The 20178-nt window shown below is 30.4% G+C and overlaps 1 protein-coding gene and 1 long non-coding RNA gene across 2 annotated transcripts; one reads left to right on the forward strand and one right to left on the reverse strand.

Moving 5' to 3' along the window:
• Nucleotides 1–375: 375 nt before the first annotated feature.
• Nucleotides 376–1698, forward strand: LOC137826495 (uncharacterized). Its single transcript, XR_011083509.1, has 3 exons — nucleotides 376–535; nucleotides 687–761; nucleotides 1528–1698. It is a non-coding gene; the product is annotated as an uncharacterized lncRNA (long non-coding RNA).
• A 15040-nt stretch (nucleotides 1699–16738) lies between these two features.
• Nucleotides 16739–18982, reverse strand: LOC137825361 (uncharacterized). Its single transcript, XM_068631033.1, has 4 exons — nucleotides 18534–18982; nucleotides 17905–18326; nucleotides 17261–17454; nucleotides 16739–17011 (listed from the first exon to the last, which is right to left on the reverse strand). The coding sequence occupies exons 1-4, from the start codon at nucleotides 18980–18982 to the stop codon at nucleotides 16739–16741; spliced, it is 1338 nt and encodes a 445-aa protein (XP_068487134.1).
• Nucleotides 18983–20178: the final 1196 nt, after the last annotated feature.

Consider the following 20178-nt stretch of genomic DNA (forward strand, 5'->3'; position numbering starts at 1 on the left):
CTCCTTCTTTAGCTAACATTCACAATATTTTCCATGTATCCCAGCTAAGAAAGTATGTACTTGATCCTAGCCACATTCTAGAGTCTGATTCCATCCAGGTCAAAGAAAATTTGTCGTTTGAAGTGAAGTCAATCAGAATTTTAGATTCACAAGTGAAACAACTTCGTGGAAGAAGTATTCCCATGGTGAAAGTATTGTGGGATCTCACCTCTAGAGATTCCACTTGGGAAATTGAAGAGGTGATACGAGCATCATACCCTAATCTCTTTCTTGGTAAGTTCATTTTCGAGGACGAACATTTTTGTAGTTGGAGATAATGTAACGACACTTTTTTTAAAAAAAAGCAGAAACAGCGTGCCCACACTATCACTTTCTTCTTCATTCTTCCAAATCACTTTCTCTCTCTACCAACTTCTCTCGTCTCCCTTCTCTCTTAATTTCTCACTTCATACCTCATCTATTTTAGAATCTGATCATACCACGCTGTAGCAGAGGAGTTAAGGAACATTTCTACCCGATCAGATTTTCAAACAGAGTAAGTTTATTTTTACTCTAAATATCCTTTGTTCTCTGTTTTTCCTTAGGATTTAGTCATCAATCTTGGTAGGGTCAGTTGAGAAGTTTAATCCTCTCAACTTATTCTATTATATACTGAAATTTTGTTCTGTTTGGATAATTTGCATTAGGCCCGTAAATCTTGAAGCTTATCCAAACGGTGGGGAATAAAATTCTAAAAGTTGCTTGGAAAGCAAGCAATTGAGGTAAGGGAAGCTAAATTTAATTTTTAATAGCACCCTAGGATAGAAGATCTGAATGCGGAAGGGACGTGGTCCCAATATTCAATTTCTCTTGCAAGAATGTTGTGTGTTTATATATTAGGTTGTTTGTTTGTATATTATTTAAATTTGTAAAAATATTATATTTTGATGATTTAGTATTAAAGTGTTATTTTTTTCATGTCAAATAGACTTTTGAATATTGTGGATCAATTTTTGAATGATATTGTATGATGAAATGGTGTGGAATTGAATTCATACATTTGGGATAATGTATGGATTGATGTTTGATGTGTATTAAGTATTGATGCCTATGTGGTAACAGAGATCTCCGAGCTTCACTGATGATCTAAGTCACATAGACTAAGATATCAGGTGGTGAGAAGCTGATGGGGGAGTTCATGCACACCGTGACATATGAGATGCACGACTTGGGTTGTATTGAACTTATCCAGATCCTTTCTATTGGATTCGCTGGTAATCTTTGGATCAGGTGTTAGTCTCTGGTAGGACTTACTTAATACGGGTCTTCCGGAAGACGTTGTTTGTTGAATATTTTGGATCTGTAGATCCATGTGATTGTTTTAATGTTGGGATTTGAAGAAGATTGTATAATTTGAGAAATTGATCATGTAACTTGGTTTTCTCTTTTGATTTAATTGCGTATATTATAAAATTCTATTTTCACTAGCTTACCCTTGCTTTTCTTGTTGTGTTTGAACTGCGATGACTGTACTACGTACACGAGCAGATGATCTTACAGGTGTCTGAGGATCAGAAGAGTTTTAAGGCGTTGATTTTGAAACTTATATTGTAAATATTTGTATTTCTATATGTCTTAATCACGTATTAGGAATGTTTTGAAAAACTGTAAGCTTGTATAGAAATATGTAGAACCGGTATTGTAATAGTTATATGTAAATTATGGGGTGTTACAGTCACGAACATATAATTGTGGCATAAAAGTGAAGAAGACAACATTTTTACAAATGTGACTTATGAATATAATAACAATAGTAATATTAATAATAATAAAAATATTATTATTATTATTATTGTCAATAAAAACAATAACAATAATAATAATCAAAATAAGAATAATAATAATTTTAATAAGAGTAATAATAATCATAATTTGACAACAAATTTTGTATGATGGTGTAGTGGTTACAAGTTATATGTTTACTCATGGGACCTAAGTTTGATTCCGTATAACAAACCGTAATGTAAATGCAACACTTAAAAAATCTTTTCCTAAAACATTAACACAAAAGTATTGTCTATTATACCAATATAAGACAACTATTTTGAAAGCAGGTTTGGTCATAGGAAAAAAATAGTTGCATATGACCTAACTCTACAACTACAAACTTCACAATTGAAAAACCATTATAATTTTTTTCCCTAAAATTAAGATAACGATTTTTTTTACTTTAAACAACATTTTTTTAGTTTTTGTCTAAAATTCATGTAGTGAAGAAAAACATTATTCGATCTAGTTCCATGACACCTTTCACGATTGTTCAAACTAATGTATTTTTAATTTGAAATGTTTTAAAAGATTCAGTTATAGGTTTCAAAAAATATAACTCTAAACATAAAATAAAAATATAAAAACAATAAAAAATAGATTAAAATCATAAAGAACACACTAAAAAGCTTAGCCACAATGGTATACAAAACATATATAAAATACGATAAATATAAAATATAAATATGGTATATGAACAGTAATAATAAATGAATAATATTTTTCTACAATAAATTTCAAACATCCTTATTAAAATAGTAATGTAGATTAAGGTACATAAAATATTTTAAAAATTATATATTATTTGTAACTCAAATGCTTATTTCATATATCTTTTCAAATAACTATTTTATTTTTTATAAAAGAAATTAACTTTCAAACATCATTATTTACTACATATATTATCTCATTTGTTGAGTTATTTTAGTGGTCCTGAAGTTGTAATTTATTCTTTTGGAGGACCTGATGCTCCAATTGTTGACTTTGGAGGTCCTGAAGCTTTTGGTCCTAGAATTTCATAAGTTGCTTTTGGTGGACCTGAAGTTGTAATTTTTGCTTTTGGTGGACATGATCCTTTAATTGTTGACCTTGGAGGTCTTGGAATTCTATCTGTTTCTGAACCTAACATTGTATTTGATGTCTTTGGAGGTCCTAAAGCCCTTGGTCCTAGACTTTCATGAGTTGCTTTTGGTGGTCTTGAAGTTGTAATCTGTGCTTTTTGGTGGACATGATGCTTTAATTGTTGACCTTGGAGGTCTTGGAATTCTATCTGTTTCTGAACCTAAAATTGTATTTGATGTCTTTGGAGGTCCTGAAGCCCTTGGTCCTAGAATTTCATGAGTTGCTTTTGGTGATCCTAAAGTTGTAATATGTACTTTTGGTGGACATGATGTCTTAATTGTTGACTTCGGGGACCTGAAGTTGCATGAGATGATGGTTGTGGACCTAAAGTTACATAAGAGGATCTTGGAGGACCTGAAATTGCATGAGATGGTGTTGGTGGACCTGATGTTCTTGTTGATTTTGGAGGCCCTGAGGTTCTACCTCTGAAGCTGCAACTGCAACTACCAGAACAATTAACAAAGTTACAAAAGTTACAAACATATTCTTCATTTTCTAGAATACATGTGTTTTGATTATGATAAATGGAAGAAAGGTATTAAGTATATATAGGGATAGGTGTGCACCATTGTCAACCTTTGATGAAATGAGTTGTAGTTAACAAAACTTTGCTATGCTGCCAAAAAAAATGGCAAAAGCCTTGATTTTGTTCGGTTCATTTTGTCATTTTCCTTCAACACCTTTCAATGGTTTTTTTTCATGCATTCATAGTTCACGTTTGTTTCATGAAGACGAATTTAATTTTTCTGATATTAGAGGATTAAGAAAAATAATAATCATGAATTAAAAACATAGTTATTGAAATTATGAAGAATTATAATATCATTTATCGGAAAATAGGATACACTTCATAGCAAATTCCAAAGACATTATTTGCATTTACCTTTATTCAATAAATATTATTGAAAACCTCAAATAATTAACATAACAAGATATAATCTACCTATTATGCTAATGAAATTCAGTACACAAATGATCGAACTGTGAAATTTCCACTATCTTTATTTTCTTTATCTATTTACACAGATTTATTGGGTGTGTGTTTAATTATTATTTTTTCAGTTATCAAAATTAAAATATTAATTAATAAAATATTTTTCATAAAAAAATAGATATCATGTGAAAGTAAAGAAATATATATATATATATATATATATATCATAAAAAAATTATAAAAAATTGTATATTTTATATATCAGAATGACTGGAGTGTGGTCTAAATATTCGGCATTATTTAGGAATATTAATTTAGTTCTTAGTGGTATTATTTTTTTTAAGTTTCATTGAAAATGGTGAAGTATAGGTTGTAAATATTTATTGTTCATATCCCTGTTTTGTTTCAAAATCTTTGAATTGTGATGACGCAGGAATTTATTAGAATTTATGTTTGTTTACACTATTTAATTTCTCATATTTATTGTGCGAAACATGCAGATGTCATGCATTTGATTTTTATTTTTACTTTTAAAATTTAAAAAATAATGTTTTTTTAATTATGCTAGTGATATGAAAGATTTATTGAATTTTGTTAGCATTGATGGGATTGTAATTGGCCTTAAGTAATATAAGTTTTAGTTATTTAATAAATTAAATATATTTTAATAATATTAAATTTTGAAGGAAAAAGTAGTGACGAGAACGAGACATGGTAAATATGTATATACTTATCATTATTTTATAATTAATTTAAAAGGTATTTCTCATATCCAGAGTGGTACACGATTAATACAAATATTTTCTACCAAAATTATGATGAATTCTTAAAATACACCTCAAAATGAGTTCATTTGTCACTCATACGTGATTGACTATAAATAAAAATTATTTTAATATAAATCCTACACAATAAATTACTTAAATTTAGAAAAAAAAATTTATAAATCATTTTCTTTTATAGATTTAATTATTTTTTATTTATAAATTAGTTTTTATTTTTAACCAATTTATATATCATCTATATTAAAAGAATATTTTACTTTTAAGCAACTCTTATATTTAAAAAAAAAAAGGTTTTACACTATTAAGAGAAGAATCAATTATTATTTTTAAAACTTTAATAAACCTCATAAATTTTTGTTGTAATTCTCAAACAACTAATTATAAAAATGGAAAGTAAATGCTCAATTAAAAAAATAATAAAAGAGTTTTAATGGAGTTTATTTAGCGGGAGTTAATACAATTCTAGGAATTAATTTAATTAACGGAAGTTTTTTTTTACATTCGTTACCTTCCAAAGTTTTTTTACCTTCGTTAAATTTCGAAAGTTTATTTTAAAACCTCAGCAAAATAATTGAGGTTTTTTTAACCTTCGTTACATTTCAAAGATTTTTTAATATAAAACCTCAATAAAACACTTCAAATTTTTCAAACTTCAATAAATATAGTTAAATTTATTTATAAATAAATAATTAAAAATTATATAGTTTTAATAATTTTATAATTAAATTTTCTAAGGTTTTGAACACTATTATTAGTGTCTCCAAATCCTACATAATTGAGACACAAAATTAAATATTAATTAAATAGTGTGGACAAAGAGGTTTTAAATAGACACTAAAATCATAAAAAAAAAATAGTTGTGTTCCCCATAGTCCCCACTAATTCATTAACAACCTTTGAATTAGTGTCAACTTAATTGGACACTAAACTCACTCTAAGTATCAATTTAGTGTCTCCCTTTTACTGTTATTGTGTGGATTCTTTTGGAGAGGCTAATATTATTATTTCTTGTAGTGTATATATTATACAACTTTGTTTTTAAAATAATTTAAAATATATCTTTAATATCTTTTAGAACTTTTTATATATATATATATATATATATAATATTCAAATTAGCAATATATTCCATCAAACACAAAACCATAAATACCATATATATATATATATATATATATATATATAAAAAGATATTCAACAAATGAAACAACAATTGATACTTTCTACAAAACTCATCATGAGTATATATCATTGAGATTAACATTTGATTCAAACCAATGTTTTTGTTTACAAACGAACCTAAAAATAGTGAATGATGGTAAGTTTCATTACAACCCAAATCGCAAAATTGCACATTTCATAGAGTGAAAGAATTCCTCCTTGAGCTTCTCATCACCTTATATAGCAAGGCCGTTTGTTTTTTAATTTCAAGTTGTATATATGTGTTTTACTTTCACTGGGACACCAAAAAGTTAGAATATTTTTTTATGCAAATTCTTTAGACTTTAAACCATTACACTATTTTTTACTTCAGGTCACGCTGACATGTTAATGGTTTAAAAAGTGTTGCCTAAAATACGAATAAGTAATAGTTTTTAATTGTTGGCTACATAATAAGATTTATTTGACTTTGACTCAAAGTATACGGGGAAAATGTTGTCTCTTTATTTCAAGCAACGGGTTAATAAAATTTGTACAATTATAGACAACACCTTTTAAAATGTGGGTGTTGTAAACAACATTTTAGGCCCAATTTTCTAAATTATGGGTAATTTAGACAATACTTATTATTTGTTTGGATTTAATAAATCATATGCATAGACGCAAGAACGTAGTCACACTGAACTAGGTCAGACTTATATAATTGTTCCTTAAACATAGAAAAGACAATGATTTTACAAATGTAGTGTGAGAACTAGCAAAGACCATGTTTGTAAAATTGTTAATTATTTAAACTACAATTTTTTAAGTATTTTCTTTAGAATATGTAAGCTAAACAATAAAATTCTCGCAAAAAAGTGGTCACATCCATTTAATTGTGGCATAAAAGTGGAAAAGACAACATTTTTACAAATGTGGCTTATGAATCACTATATAACAATATTATTATTAATAGTAATAAAAATATTAAAAATAGTAATAATATTATTATTATCAATAACAACAATAATAATAATCAAAATAAGAAGAATAATAATAATCATAATAAGAGTAATAATAATCATAATTTGACAACAAATTTTGTTTGGTGTAGTAGTTATAGGTTTTATGTTTACTCATAAGACCTAGGTTTGATTCCCTATAACAAATAGTAATGTAAATGCAACACTTAAAAAATCATTTCCTAAACATTAACATAAAAGTGTTGTCTATTCTACCAGTATAAGACAACGATTTTGAAAGCGGTCACAAGAAAAAAAGGTTGCTTATAACCTAAGTCCACAACTGAAAACCCATTATCAAATTGTTTTTCCTAAAACTAAGACAACATTTTTTTTCCTTTAGACAATATTTTTAATTTTTTTGTCTAAACTTAGTGTAGTGAAGAAAGACATTATTCGATCTAGTCTAATGACACCATTCACCATTGTTCAAACTAATGTGCTTTTTAATTTGAAATGTTTTAAAAGATTCAGTGGTAGGTTTCAAAAATTATAACTCTAAACATTAAACTAAAAAAATATATAAAAAAATAGATAAAAATCATAAAGAGCATACTAAAAAGCTTAGCCACAATGGTATACAAAACATATATAAAATATGATAAATATGAAATATAAATATAGTATATGCGCAGTAATAATAAATGAATAATATCTTTATACAATAAATTTCAAATTCTGTTAAGGTCATGAAGTGTGCTTAGGGACCCTTGTATGTGGTATATTTGTATTATCTGTTTTATCTGTGAAGTTGCATTTACACATGCAAGATTTTAACCCTTAAGAAGCATATGCAATGATTGATGCTTATCTGGTTATAATAATTCAGTTACACGTGTAAATGCTAGTTAAATGGGAGGTATGTATATAAGGGTGGGGACACTCCTGAAGTGTCCCATTTTCAATTTAATTTATTTTTTGTTGATAAAAAAACAATAAATTTCAAACATCATTATTAAAATGAGTAATGTAACACAATAAATAATTATTTGTCTTTCACAGAGACCATAAGTTAGAATGTTACTGATATATTATAACTTCAAATTTAGTTTTTTTTTTAATTTATTATACTTATTATCATTTATTGGTTTACATTTGATTGTCTCACAAGTGAACTAATGAGAGAATTAGACACGTTAAATATGGTTAGAGAAGAAACTCATACTCATTCATTTTGGTGGTTCTCTATGATGAAAGTTAAGTGAAAAAAATAATTGTATAATGCTTATTTTCTCATGTTGAGAAAAGGCAAAGTTAATTTTTGGTGTGTATTATTCTATTATTATAGCTTCTTCTTCATTACATACAATTAATCTATGTGACAAAGATGTAGGTCAAGGCACATAAAATATTTAAAAAGTTATATATTATTTGTAACTCAAATGTTCATTTCATATATATTTTCAAACAACTATTTTATTTTTTAAAGAAACTAACTTTCGAACGTCGTTATTTACTACATATTATTATCTTCTTTGCTTTGAGTTGCTTTTGGTGGTCCTAAAGTTGTAATTTAAGCTTTTGGTGGTCCTGAAGCTATAATAACTATTTTTTGTGCACTTGATGCCTTAATTGTTGACTTTGGAGGTCCTGAAGCCCTTGGTCCTGAAATTTCATGAATTGCTTTTGGTGGTCCTGAAGCTATAATAACTGTTTTTGATCCACTTGATGCCTTAATTGTTGACTTCGGAGGTCCGGAAGCCCTTGGTCCTGAAATTTCATGAATTGATTTTGGTGGTCCTGAAGCTATAATAACTGTTTTTGATCCACTTGATGCCTTAATTGTTGACTTCGGAGGTCCTGAAGCCCTTGGTCCTGAAATTTCATGAATTGATTTTGGTGGTCCTGAAGCTATAATAACTGTTTTTGATCCACTTGATGCCTTAATTGTTGACTTCGGAGGTCCTGAAACCCTTGGTCCTGAAATTTCATGAATTGCTTTTGGTGGTCCTAAAGCTATAATAACTGTTTTTGATCCACTTGATGCCTTAATTGTTGACTTCGGAGGTCCTGAAGCCCTTGGTCCTGAAATTTCATGAATTGATTTTGGTGGTCCTGAAGCTATAATAACTGTTTTTGATCCACTTGATTCCTTAATTGTTGACTTCGGAGGTCCTGAAGCCCTTGGTCCTGAAATTTCATGAATTGATTTTGGTGGTCCTGAAGCTATAATAACTGTTTTTTGTGCACAAGATGGTGGTTTTGGACCTGCAGTTGCATGAGATGGTGGTTTTGGACCTGCAGTTACATCAGAAGATCTTGGAGGCCCTGAGGTTGTGACCTCTACCTCTGAAGCTGCAACTGCAACTACCAGAACAATTAGCAAAGCTAAAAAAGCTACAAACACGTTCTTCATTTTCAAGAATTGATGTGTTTTGATTATGATAAATGGAAGAAAGGTATTAGGTATATATAGGGATAGGTGTGCACCATTGTCAACCTTTGATGACATGAGTTGTAGTTTTTGCTAGCTGCCAAAAAAAAATGGCAAAAGCATTGGTTTTGTTCGGTTCATTTTGTCATTTTCCTTCAATCAATACCTTTCAACTCTTGCTACTTTCATGCACTCATAGTTCACGTTTATTTCATGAACATGAATTTTTTTTTATATTAGAAGATTAAATAAAATAATAATCATGAATTAAAAAATTAGATATTGAAATTATGAAGAATTATAATTTCATTTATCCGAAAATATGATACACTTCATAGCAAATTCCGAAGACATTATTTGTATTTACCTTTTTTTTTCATTAAATATTATTGAAAACCTCAAATAATTAAATGTGTGAATATATTATAACAAGATATAATCTACCTATTATGCTAATGAAATTTAGTACACAAATGATCGAACCGTGAAATTTCCACTATCTTTATTTTCTTTATCTATTCACCAGTGAAAACACAGATTTATTTGGTGTGTGTTTAATTATTATTTTTCAGTTATCAAAATAAAAATATTAATTAATAAAATAGCTTTTACAAAAAAATAAATAGATATGGTGTGAAAGTAAAAAAATCATAAAAAAGTTATAAAAAATTGTATATTATATATATATATATATATATTTATTTGTGTGTCTGTATGGGATCTAAATATTTAGCATTATTTAGGAATTTTAATTTAGTTCTTAGAGGTATTATTTTTTTTAAGTTTCACCGAAAATGGTGAAGTATATAGGTTGTAAATATTTATTATTCATATCCCTGTTTTGTTTCAATGTCTTTTGTGATGACGCTGGAATTTATTAGAATTTATGGTTGTTTTCAGCATTTAATTTCTCATATTTATTGTGCGAAACATGCAGATGTCATGCATTTGATTTTTATTTTTACTTTTAAAATTTTAAAAATAATATGTTTTTTTAATTATGCTAGTGATATGAAAGATTTATTGAATTTTGTTAGCATTTATGGGATTGTAATTGGCCTTAAATATAAGTTTTAGTTATTTAATAAATTAAATATATTTTAATAATGTTAAATTTTGAAGGAAAAAGTAGTGACGAGAACGAGACATGGTAAATATGTATATACTTATCATTATTTTATAATTAATTTAAAAGAAATACAAATATTTACGATATAAGTTTCAAAATCCGTAGACACCTGAGAGATCATCTCAGACACCTGAGAGATCATCTCAGACACCTGAGAGATCATCTCAGACACCTGAGAGATCATCTCAGACACCTGAGAGATCATCTCAGACACCTGAGAGATCATCTCAGACACATGTAAGATCATCTCAGACACCTGTAAGATCATCCGCTTGTGTACGTAGTACAGTCATTGCAGTTCAAACACAGCAAGAAAAGCAAGGGTAAGCTAGTGAAAATAGAATTTTATAATATACACAATTAAATCAAAAGAGAAAACCAATGATCAATTTCTCAAATTATACAATCTCAATCACATAGATCTCACATGGATCTACACATCCAAGATATTCAACAAACAACTTCTTCCGGAAGACCCGTATTAAGTAAGTCATACCAGAAACTAACACCTGATCTAAAGATTACCAGCGAATCCAACAGAAAGGATCAGGGTAAGTTCAATACAACCCAAGCCGTGCATCTCATATGTCACGGTGTGCATGAACTCCCCCATCAGCTTCTCACCACCTGATATCTTAGTCTGTTACCACATAGGCATCAATACTTAATACACAACAAACATCAGTTCATACATTATCCCAAATGTATGAATTCAATTCCATACCATTCTGTCATACAATATCATTCAAAAAGTTATCCACAATATTCAAAAGTTTATTTGACATAAAAAAAATAACACTTTAATACTAAATCATCAAAACCCAATATTTCCACAAATTTAAATAATATATAAACAAACAACCCAATATAAATAAACACACAACATCCCTTCAAGAGAAATTGAATATTGGGACCACGTCCCTTCCACATTCAGATCTTCTATCCTAGGGTGCTATTAAAAATTAAATTTAGCTTCCCTTACCTCAATTGCTTTTTTTCCAAGCAACTTTTAGAATTTTATTCCCCAGTTTGGGCAAGCTTCAACTGAGCCCACCAAGATTGATGACTAAATCCTAGAAAAAACAGAGAACAAAGGATATTTAGAGTAAAAATGAACTTATATGATCAGATTCTAGAATAGATGAAGTTTGGGAGAGAAAATTAGGAGGGAGGGAGAGAAAAAAATATGGAGGGAGAGAGAAAGAAAAAGAATGGTACTGTGGTGGGAAGAATTTTTATTGTAATTGTCAAACAACTAATTATAAAAATGGAAAGTAAATGCGCAATTAAAAAAATAATAAAAGAGTTTTAAAGGAGTTTTAATGGAGTTTATTTAGCGGCAGTTAATATAATTCTAGAAATTAATTTAATTAACGGAAGTTTTTTTAACATTCGTTAACTTTCAAAGTTTATTCTAAAACCTCATTAAAATAATGGAAGTTTTTGTACGTTCGTTAAATTTCAAAAGTTTATTTTAAAACCCAGTAAAATAATTGAGATTTTTTTAACCTTCGTTAAATTCCAACAAAATTTTAATATAGAACCTCAATAAAACACTTCAAATTTTTCAAACTTCAATAAATAAATATAGTTAAATTTATTTATAAATAAATAATTAAAAATTATATAGTTTTAATATATTTTATAACTAAATTTTATAAGATTTTGAAAGTGTAACTTTACATTCCAAATAAGTTTTCTAAAGTTTCAAAAATTTATTTTAAAAGTAAAATAACTTTGAATAATAAGTATTTCAACTACTAATCTTGGATAATAAGTATTTCAACAGTATTTGCATATTTCTTATGATTTTCATATTTCTTATGATTGATGATAGTCGATTTATATAATTTCTAGTCTTTTTTTACAAGCTCATTTTTCAAAAAACCTAACTTACGTTTTTTAGATTTTGATGTATGTATATTTTATGTGCAATTTTAGTTTTAATTATAATTGTTAAAATTTAATTCTCATAATTTTGAAATATATTAAATCAAGGCTTTTATTTTAAAATGCATCCAATAATTAATTTACTGTGAAAGTGAGAAGTAATAAGCTAATTTATCCTCGAAATATGTTCTTGCAATCTTTGAAGCCCTTGTATCCAATAACACATATGGCTTTGAAGCCCACTGTTAATATATTTAATTTTCTATTTTAAATTATTGGGCTTTGTTTGTTTGACCCAACTTTCCTTTTTCTGTTTCAGCTAGGTCTTAATCTTTTTCTTATATATACACCATGTATTTTACTCTCTAATAGACAAGTGAATAAAAGTTTCTTTTATATTTAAAAATAAAAAAATAAAATTGGAGATCCCACATCGACTAGAGATTAGAGTCTTTCATTGTATATAAGTGGGTGCAAACCTCAACCCTATGAGCCGGTTTTATGGGGTTGAGTTAGGCTTAAAGTCCACTCTTTCCTAATATGGTATCAGAGCCATTTCGAGCCTATCCTAGCGAGTGTTTCTGTTGGGCCTATCGTGCCACCCGCTATCGGGCCGCTATCGGACCACCCAAAATATATAGTCTCACGCACGAGTTGGCAGTCTCGGCGTGAGGGGGGTGTGTTGGAGATCCCACATCGACTAGAGATTAGAGCCTTTCATTGTATATAAGTGGGTGCAAACCTCAACCTTATGAGCCGGTTTTATGGGGTTGAGTTAGGCTTAAAGTCCACTTTCGTAATACCCACATCTAATAGATAATACAATTATTTAGGATATATAAAGTTGGGAAAGTAAGGTGATGGAAGAAGCAATATTGGAATAAGAAGAATTGACATTGGTTTGATATATTAATTTTGATTTTGATTATTTTCTTTTATACTTTAGCGACTGAAATATAATATTATTATTGATGTAAAACCTTTTTATTTTATTTCACTAAATAATTTTTATAGTATCTTGATTTTAGTTCTTATTTCAATGTTAATGTAATTAAAATAACATTACAATAACATCTTTTAAATTTATCAATAATCTTAACATTTTTTTTATTTGACTAAGAATGATTACATGAAGGAGTAATACGTTATTTTAGTCATTAAAATTTCCTTTTAAACTACAATGTCATATAAATTTTTGTTATTAAATAAAAATTATTGCAAAATTAATTTTAGGAGTATAGTCACATTTAAAGAAAATTTTAGTGAAATACAAAAAATATTGATTATGTAAAAAATAATATTTTATTTCACTCACTAAAATATCCAAACAAATAATAAATTAAAAAACAAATTTTACTAGAAGAAAACATTTAATACAAAATGATAAAGTTAAAATTGCTAATTAGTTATTAAATATATTACCTAAATTAGATAATATTTTAGAGAATAAAAAAATTATTAGTATCTAATTAGACATCAAGGATCTAGTTACCAACTTTAGAATATAAAGTAATTTATAGCTATAATATAACACTCCAAAAATACTTTTAACTATTACTTTACAAGTTCTACGGGTTTCTCTACAAATTTGGAATTCTTTCAAAATATTCTTATTAGAAGATTATGACTTATAGAAATACAAATATTTACAATCTAAGGTTCAAAACAACATTCTAAAGTCCTTCAAACTCTTCGACACCTATATGATCATCTACTCGTGTACGTAGTACCGTCATAGCAGTTTATAACACCCCATAATTTACATATAACTATTATAATAAAAGTTCTCCCAGTTTCTATACAAACTTGGAGTTTTTCAAAACATTCCTAATACATGATTAGGATTTATAGAAATATAAATATTTACTATACAGGTTTCAAAATCAACACCCTAAAGCTCTTTAAACCCTCCGACACCTGTAAGATCATCTGCTCGTGTACGTAGTACAGTCATCGCAGTTCAAACACAACAAGAAAAGCAAGGGTAAGCTAATGCAAAGAAAATCCATAACATAATTCATGGAAATAGAACCAATTTAGACTAATAATTTATAAACATTTCTTTAGTAATTGCATGTAAAATTCCAATACCAATTCCATCATTCATATAGATCACACATGGATCTATTTTCAATCACAATCATTGGATTTCATTTCAATCCCACTTCGTCTTCCGGAAGACTCATTAAGTATGCCCCTACCAGAGACTAACACCTGACCCAAAGATTACCAGCGAATCCAATAGAAAGGATCAGGGTAAGTTCAAACATCCAATACCGAGTGTCTACAGTGGGACCCGGTGTGTATGAACTCCCTCTCAGCTTCTCACCACCTAATATCTTAGTCTACATGACTTAGATCATTAGTGAAGCTAGAGGATCTCCGTTAAACATAGGCTTTTCATACTTAACGTACCATCAAACAACAACTCATACATTATCCCAAATGTATGACATCAATTTCATACAATTTACATCATTCGTATATAATACATATCATTCAATCACATAACATTTAAAAATTCATATCATTCCAGAACTTTTCCAACGTCAGAAACAATATTTAACTCTCAAACTCTCAAAATATAATATTTATAAATTTTAAATAATATATAAACAAACACACAATATATAAACAAATAACACCCCTGCAAGAGAAATTCAATATTGGGACCACGCCCCTTCCGCATTCAGATCTTCTATCCTAGGGTGCTATAAAAAATTAAATTTAGCTTCCCTTACCTCAATTGTTTGCTTTCCAAGCAACTTCAAGAATTTTGTTCCCCACAGTCTGGATAAACTTCAAAATTTACGGGTCTAATGCAAGTTATCCAAACAGAAAAAAAAATTCAGTATATAGTAGAATACGTTGAGAGGATTAAACTTCTCAATTGACCCCACCAAGATTGATGACTAAATCCTAAGGAAAAACAGAGAACAAAGGATCTTTAGAGTAAAAATGAACTTACTCTGTTTGAAAATTTGATCGGGTAGAAATGTTCCTTAACTCCTCAGCTACAGCGTGGTACGATCATATTCTAAAATAGATGAGGTATGGAGTGAGAAATTAAGAGAGAAGGTGGAAGGGAGAGATGGAGGGAGAAAGAAGAAAGAAAAGAATGGTCTGTGACAGTGGGGGCAAAGTTCTGCTTCTTTATCCTCTCTTTCTTTTTTATACGTTGTTACATTATCTCCAACTACAAAAATTTTCGTCCTCGAAAATGAACTTACAAATAAAGAGACTAGGGTATGATGCTCGTATCTCTTCTTCAATTTCCCAAGTGGAGTCTCTAGAGATGTGATCCCACAAAACTTTAACCATGGGGATATTTCTTCCACGAAGTTGTTTCACTTGTGAATCTAAAATTCTGATTGGCTTCACTTCAAATGAGAAATTTTCTTTCACCTGGATTGAATCAGACTCTAGAATATGGCTAGGATCATGTACATACTTTCTTAGTTGGGATACATGGAAAATATCGTGAATATTAGCTAAAGGAGGAGGCAAAGCAATTTCATATGCGACAGGGCCTATTCTCCTAAGAATTTGATAAGGTCCTATGAACTTAGGAGTCAATTTCTTGGATTTGAGTGCTCTTCCTACACCAGTGAACGGTGTAACTCTCAAAACGACATGCTCGTCCGCAGAGAATTCTAAAGGTCTTCTTCTTTGATCTGCATAAGACTTTTGCCTGCTGAGAGATGTTTTCAATCTCTCTTGAATCATTTTGACTTTCTCATTGGTTTGTTGTATTAATTCTAGTCCAACTAACACACTTTCACCATCCTGAAACCAGCACAAAGGTGTCCTACACTTTCTTCCATACAATGCCTCGAAAGGAGCCATTCCTATGCTAGCTTGGTAACTGTTATTGTAAGTGAACTCTACCAATGGTAGAATTTCATCCCAACTGCCCAAATAATCTAACACACAAGTCCTAAGCAAATTCTCTAAGGACTGGATGGTTCTCTCTGATTCTCCATCAGTCTGAGGATGGTATGCTGAACTAAGTCTGAGTTTAGTCCCCAAAGCTTCTTGAAGTGTTTGCCAGAATCTGGAGGTGAATCTAGGATCTCTATCTGAAACTATGTTGGAGGGTACACCATGCAATTTGACTATTTCATCTATGTAAATCTGGGCCAACTTCCGCAAAGTACGTGGTAAGTGGGTAACAAAATCCATTGAGATACTGTCCCACTTCCACACTAGAATGTCTAACTGAGTTAACATGCCTCCAGGCCGTTGATGTTCAATCTTTGATTTCTGACAAGTCAAATAAGTAGCTACAAACTTAGCTACATCATTCTTCATGCCATGCCACCAATAAGACTTCTTGAGATCTTGATACATCTTGGTCATTCCTGGATGTAAACTGAGTTTGCTTTTATGACCTTCAGATAACACTGTTTGCTTTAGTTCATTATCTTCTGGTATACATATTCTATTTTTGAATCTCAAAATACCATCCACTCCTAAAGAGAAGTCTTTAGCTTTGTCAGTATTTAATAAGCCCATGAAGTTCTTCAATTTTGAATCTTACAACTGCTTCTCCTTTACCTTCTCTAGAAATTCATTAGTTATAACAATTGTATTACAACTAATGCAATTTGAAGACATGGAAACCTCCAAATTCATACTCCTGAAATCTTCAATCAATTCTAGCTCTCTAATCATAAGTGACGAAATTTGTAACTTTTTACGACTCAACGCATCTGCAACAACATTTGCCTTCCCAAGATGGTATATTAGCTGGAAATCATAGTCCTTTAAAAATTCAATCCACCTCCTCTGCCTCATATTAAGTTCCTTCTGATCAAACAAATACCTCAAGCTTTTATGATCACTGAACACGTTAAAACTAACTCCGTAAAGAAAATGTCTCCATATTTTAAAAGCAAAGACAACTGCCCCATGCAACTGATCCATCAAGTCATCAATTCTAGGAAGAGGATATTTATTCTTTATTGTTAACTTGTTTAATTGTCTGTAATCTATGCATAGACGTGACAAACCATCTTTCTTCTTCACTAATAGCACTGGAGCTCCCCATGGAGAAACACTAGGTCGAATGAATTGCTTCTCCAATAAGTCTGCTAGTTGTTTCTTCAATTCCGCTAATTTCGATGGTGCCATTCGGTATGGAGAAATTGACATAGGACCTGCTTCAGGAATCAAGTCTATTGCAAACTCTATCTCTCTTTTAGGTGGAAGTCCAGGAATCTCATCAGGAAATACATCCATAAACTCCTGAACTACAAACATATCTTTTTGTACTTTATCAGTAACTATAGAACAAGTCAAGAGCATAAAACATTCTGCACCTTCTTGTATCTCTCTCTCAAACTCATGAGCTGAGATAACCTGCATTCCTTTTAATTTAGGGAAAATTAACTTCTTCCGACCACAATCTATAAGGATATGATTAGCAGACAACCAATTCATTTCCAATATAACCTCTAAATCTTTTAGAGGTATACAAATCGTGTTGATCTTGTATCTCTGCCCTTCTATAATTACTGGACACTCAACACACATGGAAGAAGTTACTATAATACCTTCTGTTGGTGTAGATACCACCAACTCAAATTCTAATTCTCGGACTGGCAACTTAAGTTTCTTAGCATAATCAAAAGATATAAAAGAATGGGTTGCCCCAGAATCAAACAATACAGATAACTGTGTTCCAAGGATAGAACAAATACCTCTAACAAGGTTATCAGACTGTGAAGCTTCAGCTCCACTAATAACAAAAACTCTGCCAGCAGCTTTGGGTTTTTGATTATTATTTTGCTGCACTCCAGTAATATTTGGGATTGGAAGTCTGCTAGGACAGTCCTTCATAGCATGACCATATCTATGGCATCTACCACATGTAACGTTTGGCACTGGATGAGGACAAAATCTAACAACATGTGGCCCACCGCATCTAAAACATCTGAAACTAGGTGGTGATTGAGAACTAGGTCTTCCACTGCTATAAGATTGAGGTCTGAAATAAGGTTTCTTTCTATCTTCATATTTAGGCATGCTTTTAGAAGGTCCTCCCTCTTGAGGCAGAGCAAGTCTGCTACTATTTTTCAAACTCTCCACTACTTTTGCTTTCTCCACTAGTGCAGGGAAATCTCTAATAGACATAGGAATCACCACTTCTTTAAGTTCTTGCTTCAACCCAAACTCAAATTTTGTACATCTCCAAGCCTCAGTCATGGTCTGGGTGTAGAATCTAGCTAGGTGTTTGAACCTAGTAGCATATTCAGTGACTGAAAGATTTACTTGTTCCAGCTGCATGAATTCAATTTCTTTTGCATATCTGACACTATCAGGAAAATACTCCTCTAGGAATCTTACTTTGAAGTTCTCCCAAGTGACATCTTCTCCTTTGTCTTCCGTCATTTGCTTCATGCCTATCCACCAAAATTCAGCTTCTTCAGTTAGTACATAAATGGCATAGGATAACTTTCTCTCTTCAGGGCATTGATTAGCTTCAAAGATTCTTTCTATGTCTCTCACCCACTGGTCTGCTTCATCTAGATTTACCTTCCCATTAAACTTGGGTGGATTGTGAATCAGAAAATCCTCCAGACTAAAGGTATGGGGTTGTTGATGAAGCTGAGATGCTTCAGCTTCTAATCTAGTAGTTTCTAATTGATGAAGGGCGGCCTGATGCTGTTGTGCCATAGTAGCACTCTGTTGTTGCAAGGTTGTTGCCATCATCTCTACTGCCCAAGCTAAGTTGGGCATATCTACTGGTGGAGGAGGAGTAGGTGGTCTACGTGCCATCTACTAAGCACATAAAGAATTGGGTTAGAAATTACTAAAATTTCCAACTACATCTTTAAGACAATTCAACTTAAAAGAAATAATCACACAAAATAGATACAAAACCAATCAAAACTTATCTCTAAAATGTATTCTAGCTACTTAGAATTAAGATAGAAAATAATCTTGATCTAGTCATGAGTGTGCACCCTCACCACTCTATCAAGATTCTTTTCATTCTTAATACTTTCATCTTTATTCATAACAATTAACTTGACTCAAACACAAACAAGATTTCAAAAAAACAACTTTGTCAAACATCTTTTTAGAAACTTTTAACTAAGTCTTAAGGCTAGACTAAAACAAAAATCTACACGCAGGAGAAACAAAATAAACCCACTACCCTCAGGTTATCCTAAGGATGAACCGCTCTGATACCATTAAATGTAACACCCCATAATTTACATATAACTATTACAATCAAAGTTCTCCCAGTTTCTATACAAACTTGGAGTTTTTCAAAACATTCCTAATACATGATTAGGATTTATAGAAATATAAATATTTACTATACAGGTTTCAAAATCAACACCCTAAAGTTCTTCAGACCCTCCGACACTTGTAAGACCATCTGCTCGTGTACGTAGTACAGTCATCGCAGTTCAAACACAGCAAGAAAAGCAAGGGTAAGCTAATGCAAAGAAAATCCATAACATAATTCATGGAAATAGAACCAATTTAGACTAATAATTTATAAACATTTCTTTAGTAATTGCATGTAAAATTCCAATACCAATTCCATCATTCATATAGACCACACATGGATCTATTTTCAATCACAATCATTGAATTTCATTTCAATCCCACTTCGTCTTCCGGAAGACTCATTAAGTATGCCCCTACCAGAGACTAACACCTGACCCAAAGATTACCAGCGAATCCAATAGAAAGGATCAAGGTAAGTTCAAACATCCAATACCGAGTGTCTACAGTGGGACTCGGTGTGTATGAACTCCCTCTTAGCTTCTCACCAACTAATATCTTAGTCTACATGACTTAGATCATTGGTGAAGCAAGAGGATCTCCGTTAAACATAGGCTTTTCATACTTAACGTACCATCAAACAACAACTCATACATTATCCCCAAATGTATGACATCAATTTCATACAATTTACATCATTCGTATATAATACATATCATTCAATCACATAACAT

This window comes from Phaseolus vulgaris, chromosome 8 (assembly GCF_000499845.2).
Source record: "Phaseolus vulgaris cultivar G19833 chromosome 8, P. vulgaris v2.0, whole genome shotgun sequence".
Lineage (NCBI taxonomy): Eukaryota > Viridiplantae > Streptophyta > Magnoliopsida > Fabales > Fabaceae > Phaseolus > Phaseolus vulgaris.

What these genes read in the sequence shown, in the direction of transcription:
- LOC137825361 (XM_068631033.1), bottom strand. Translation starts at nt 18,982, where the DNA reads ATGGCACGTAGACCACCTACTCCTCCTCCACCAGTAGATATGCCCAAC. An exon ending in AAAGTAAGATTCCTAGAGGA is followed by an intron (nt 18,327 to 18,533) that starts GTATTTTCCTGA and finishes TATGTCTATTAG; the next exon opens with AGATTTCCCTGCACTAGTGG. An exon ending in AGCAATTCATTCGACCTAGT is followed by an intron (nt 17,012 to 17,260) that starts GTTTCTCCATGG and finishes TTGTTTGATCAG; the next exon opens with AAGGAACTTAATATGAGGCA.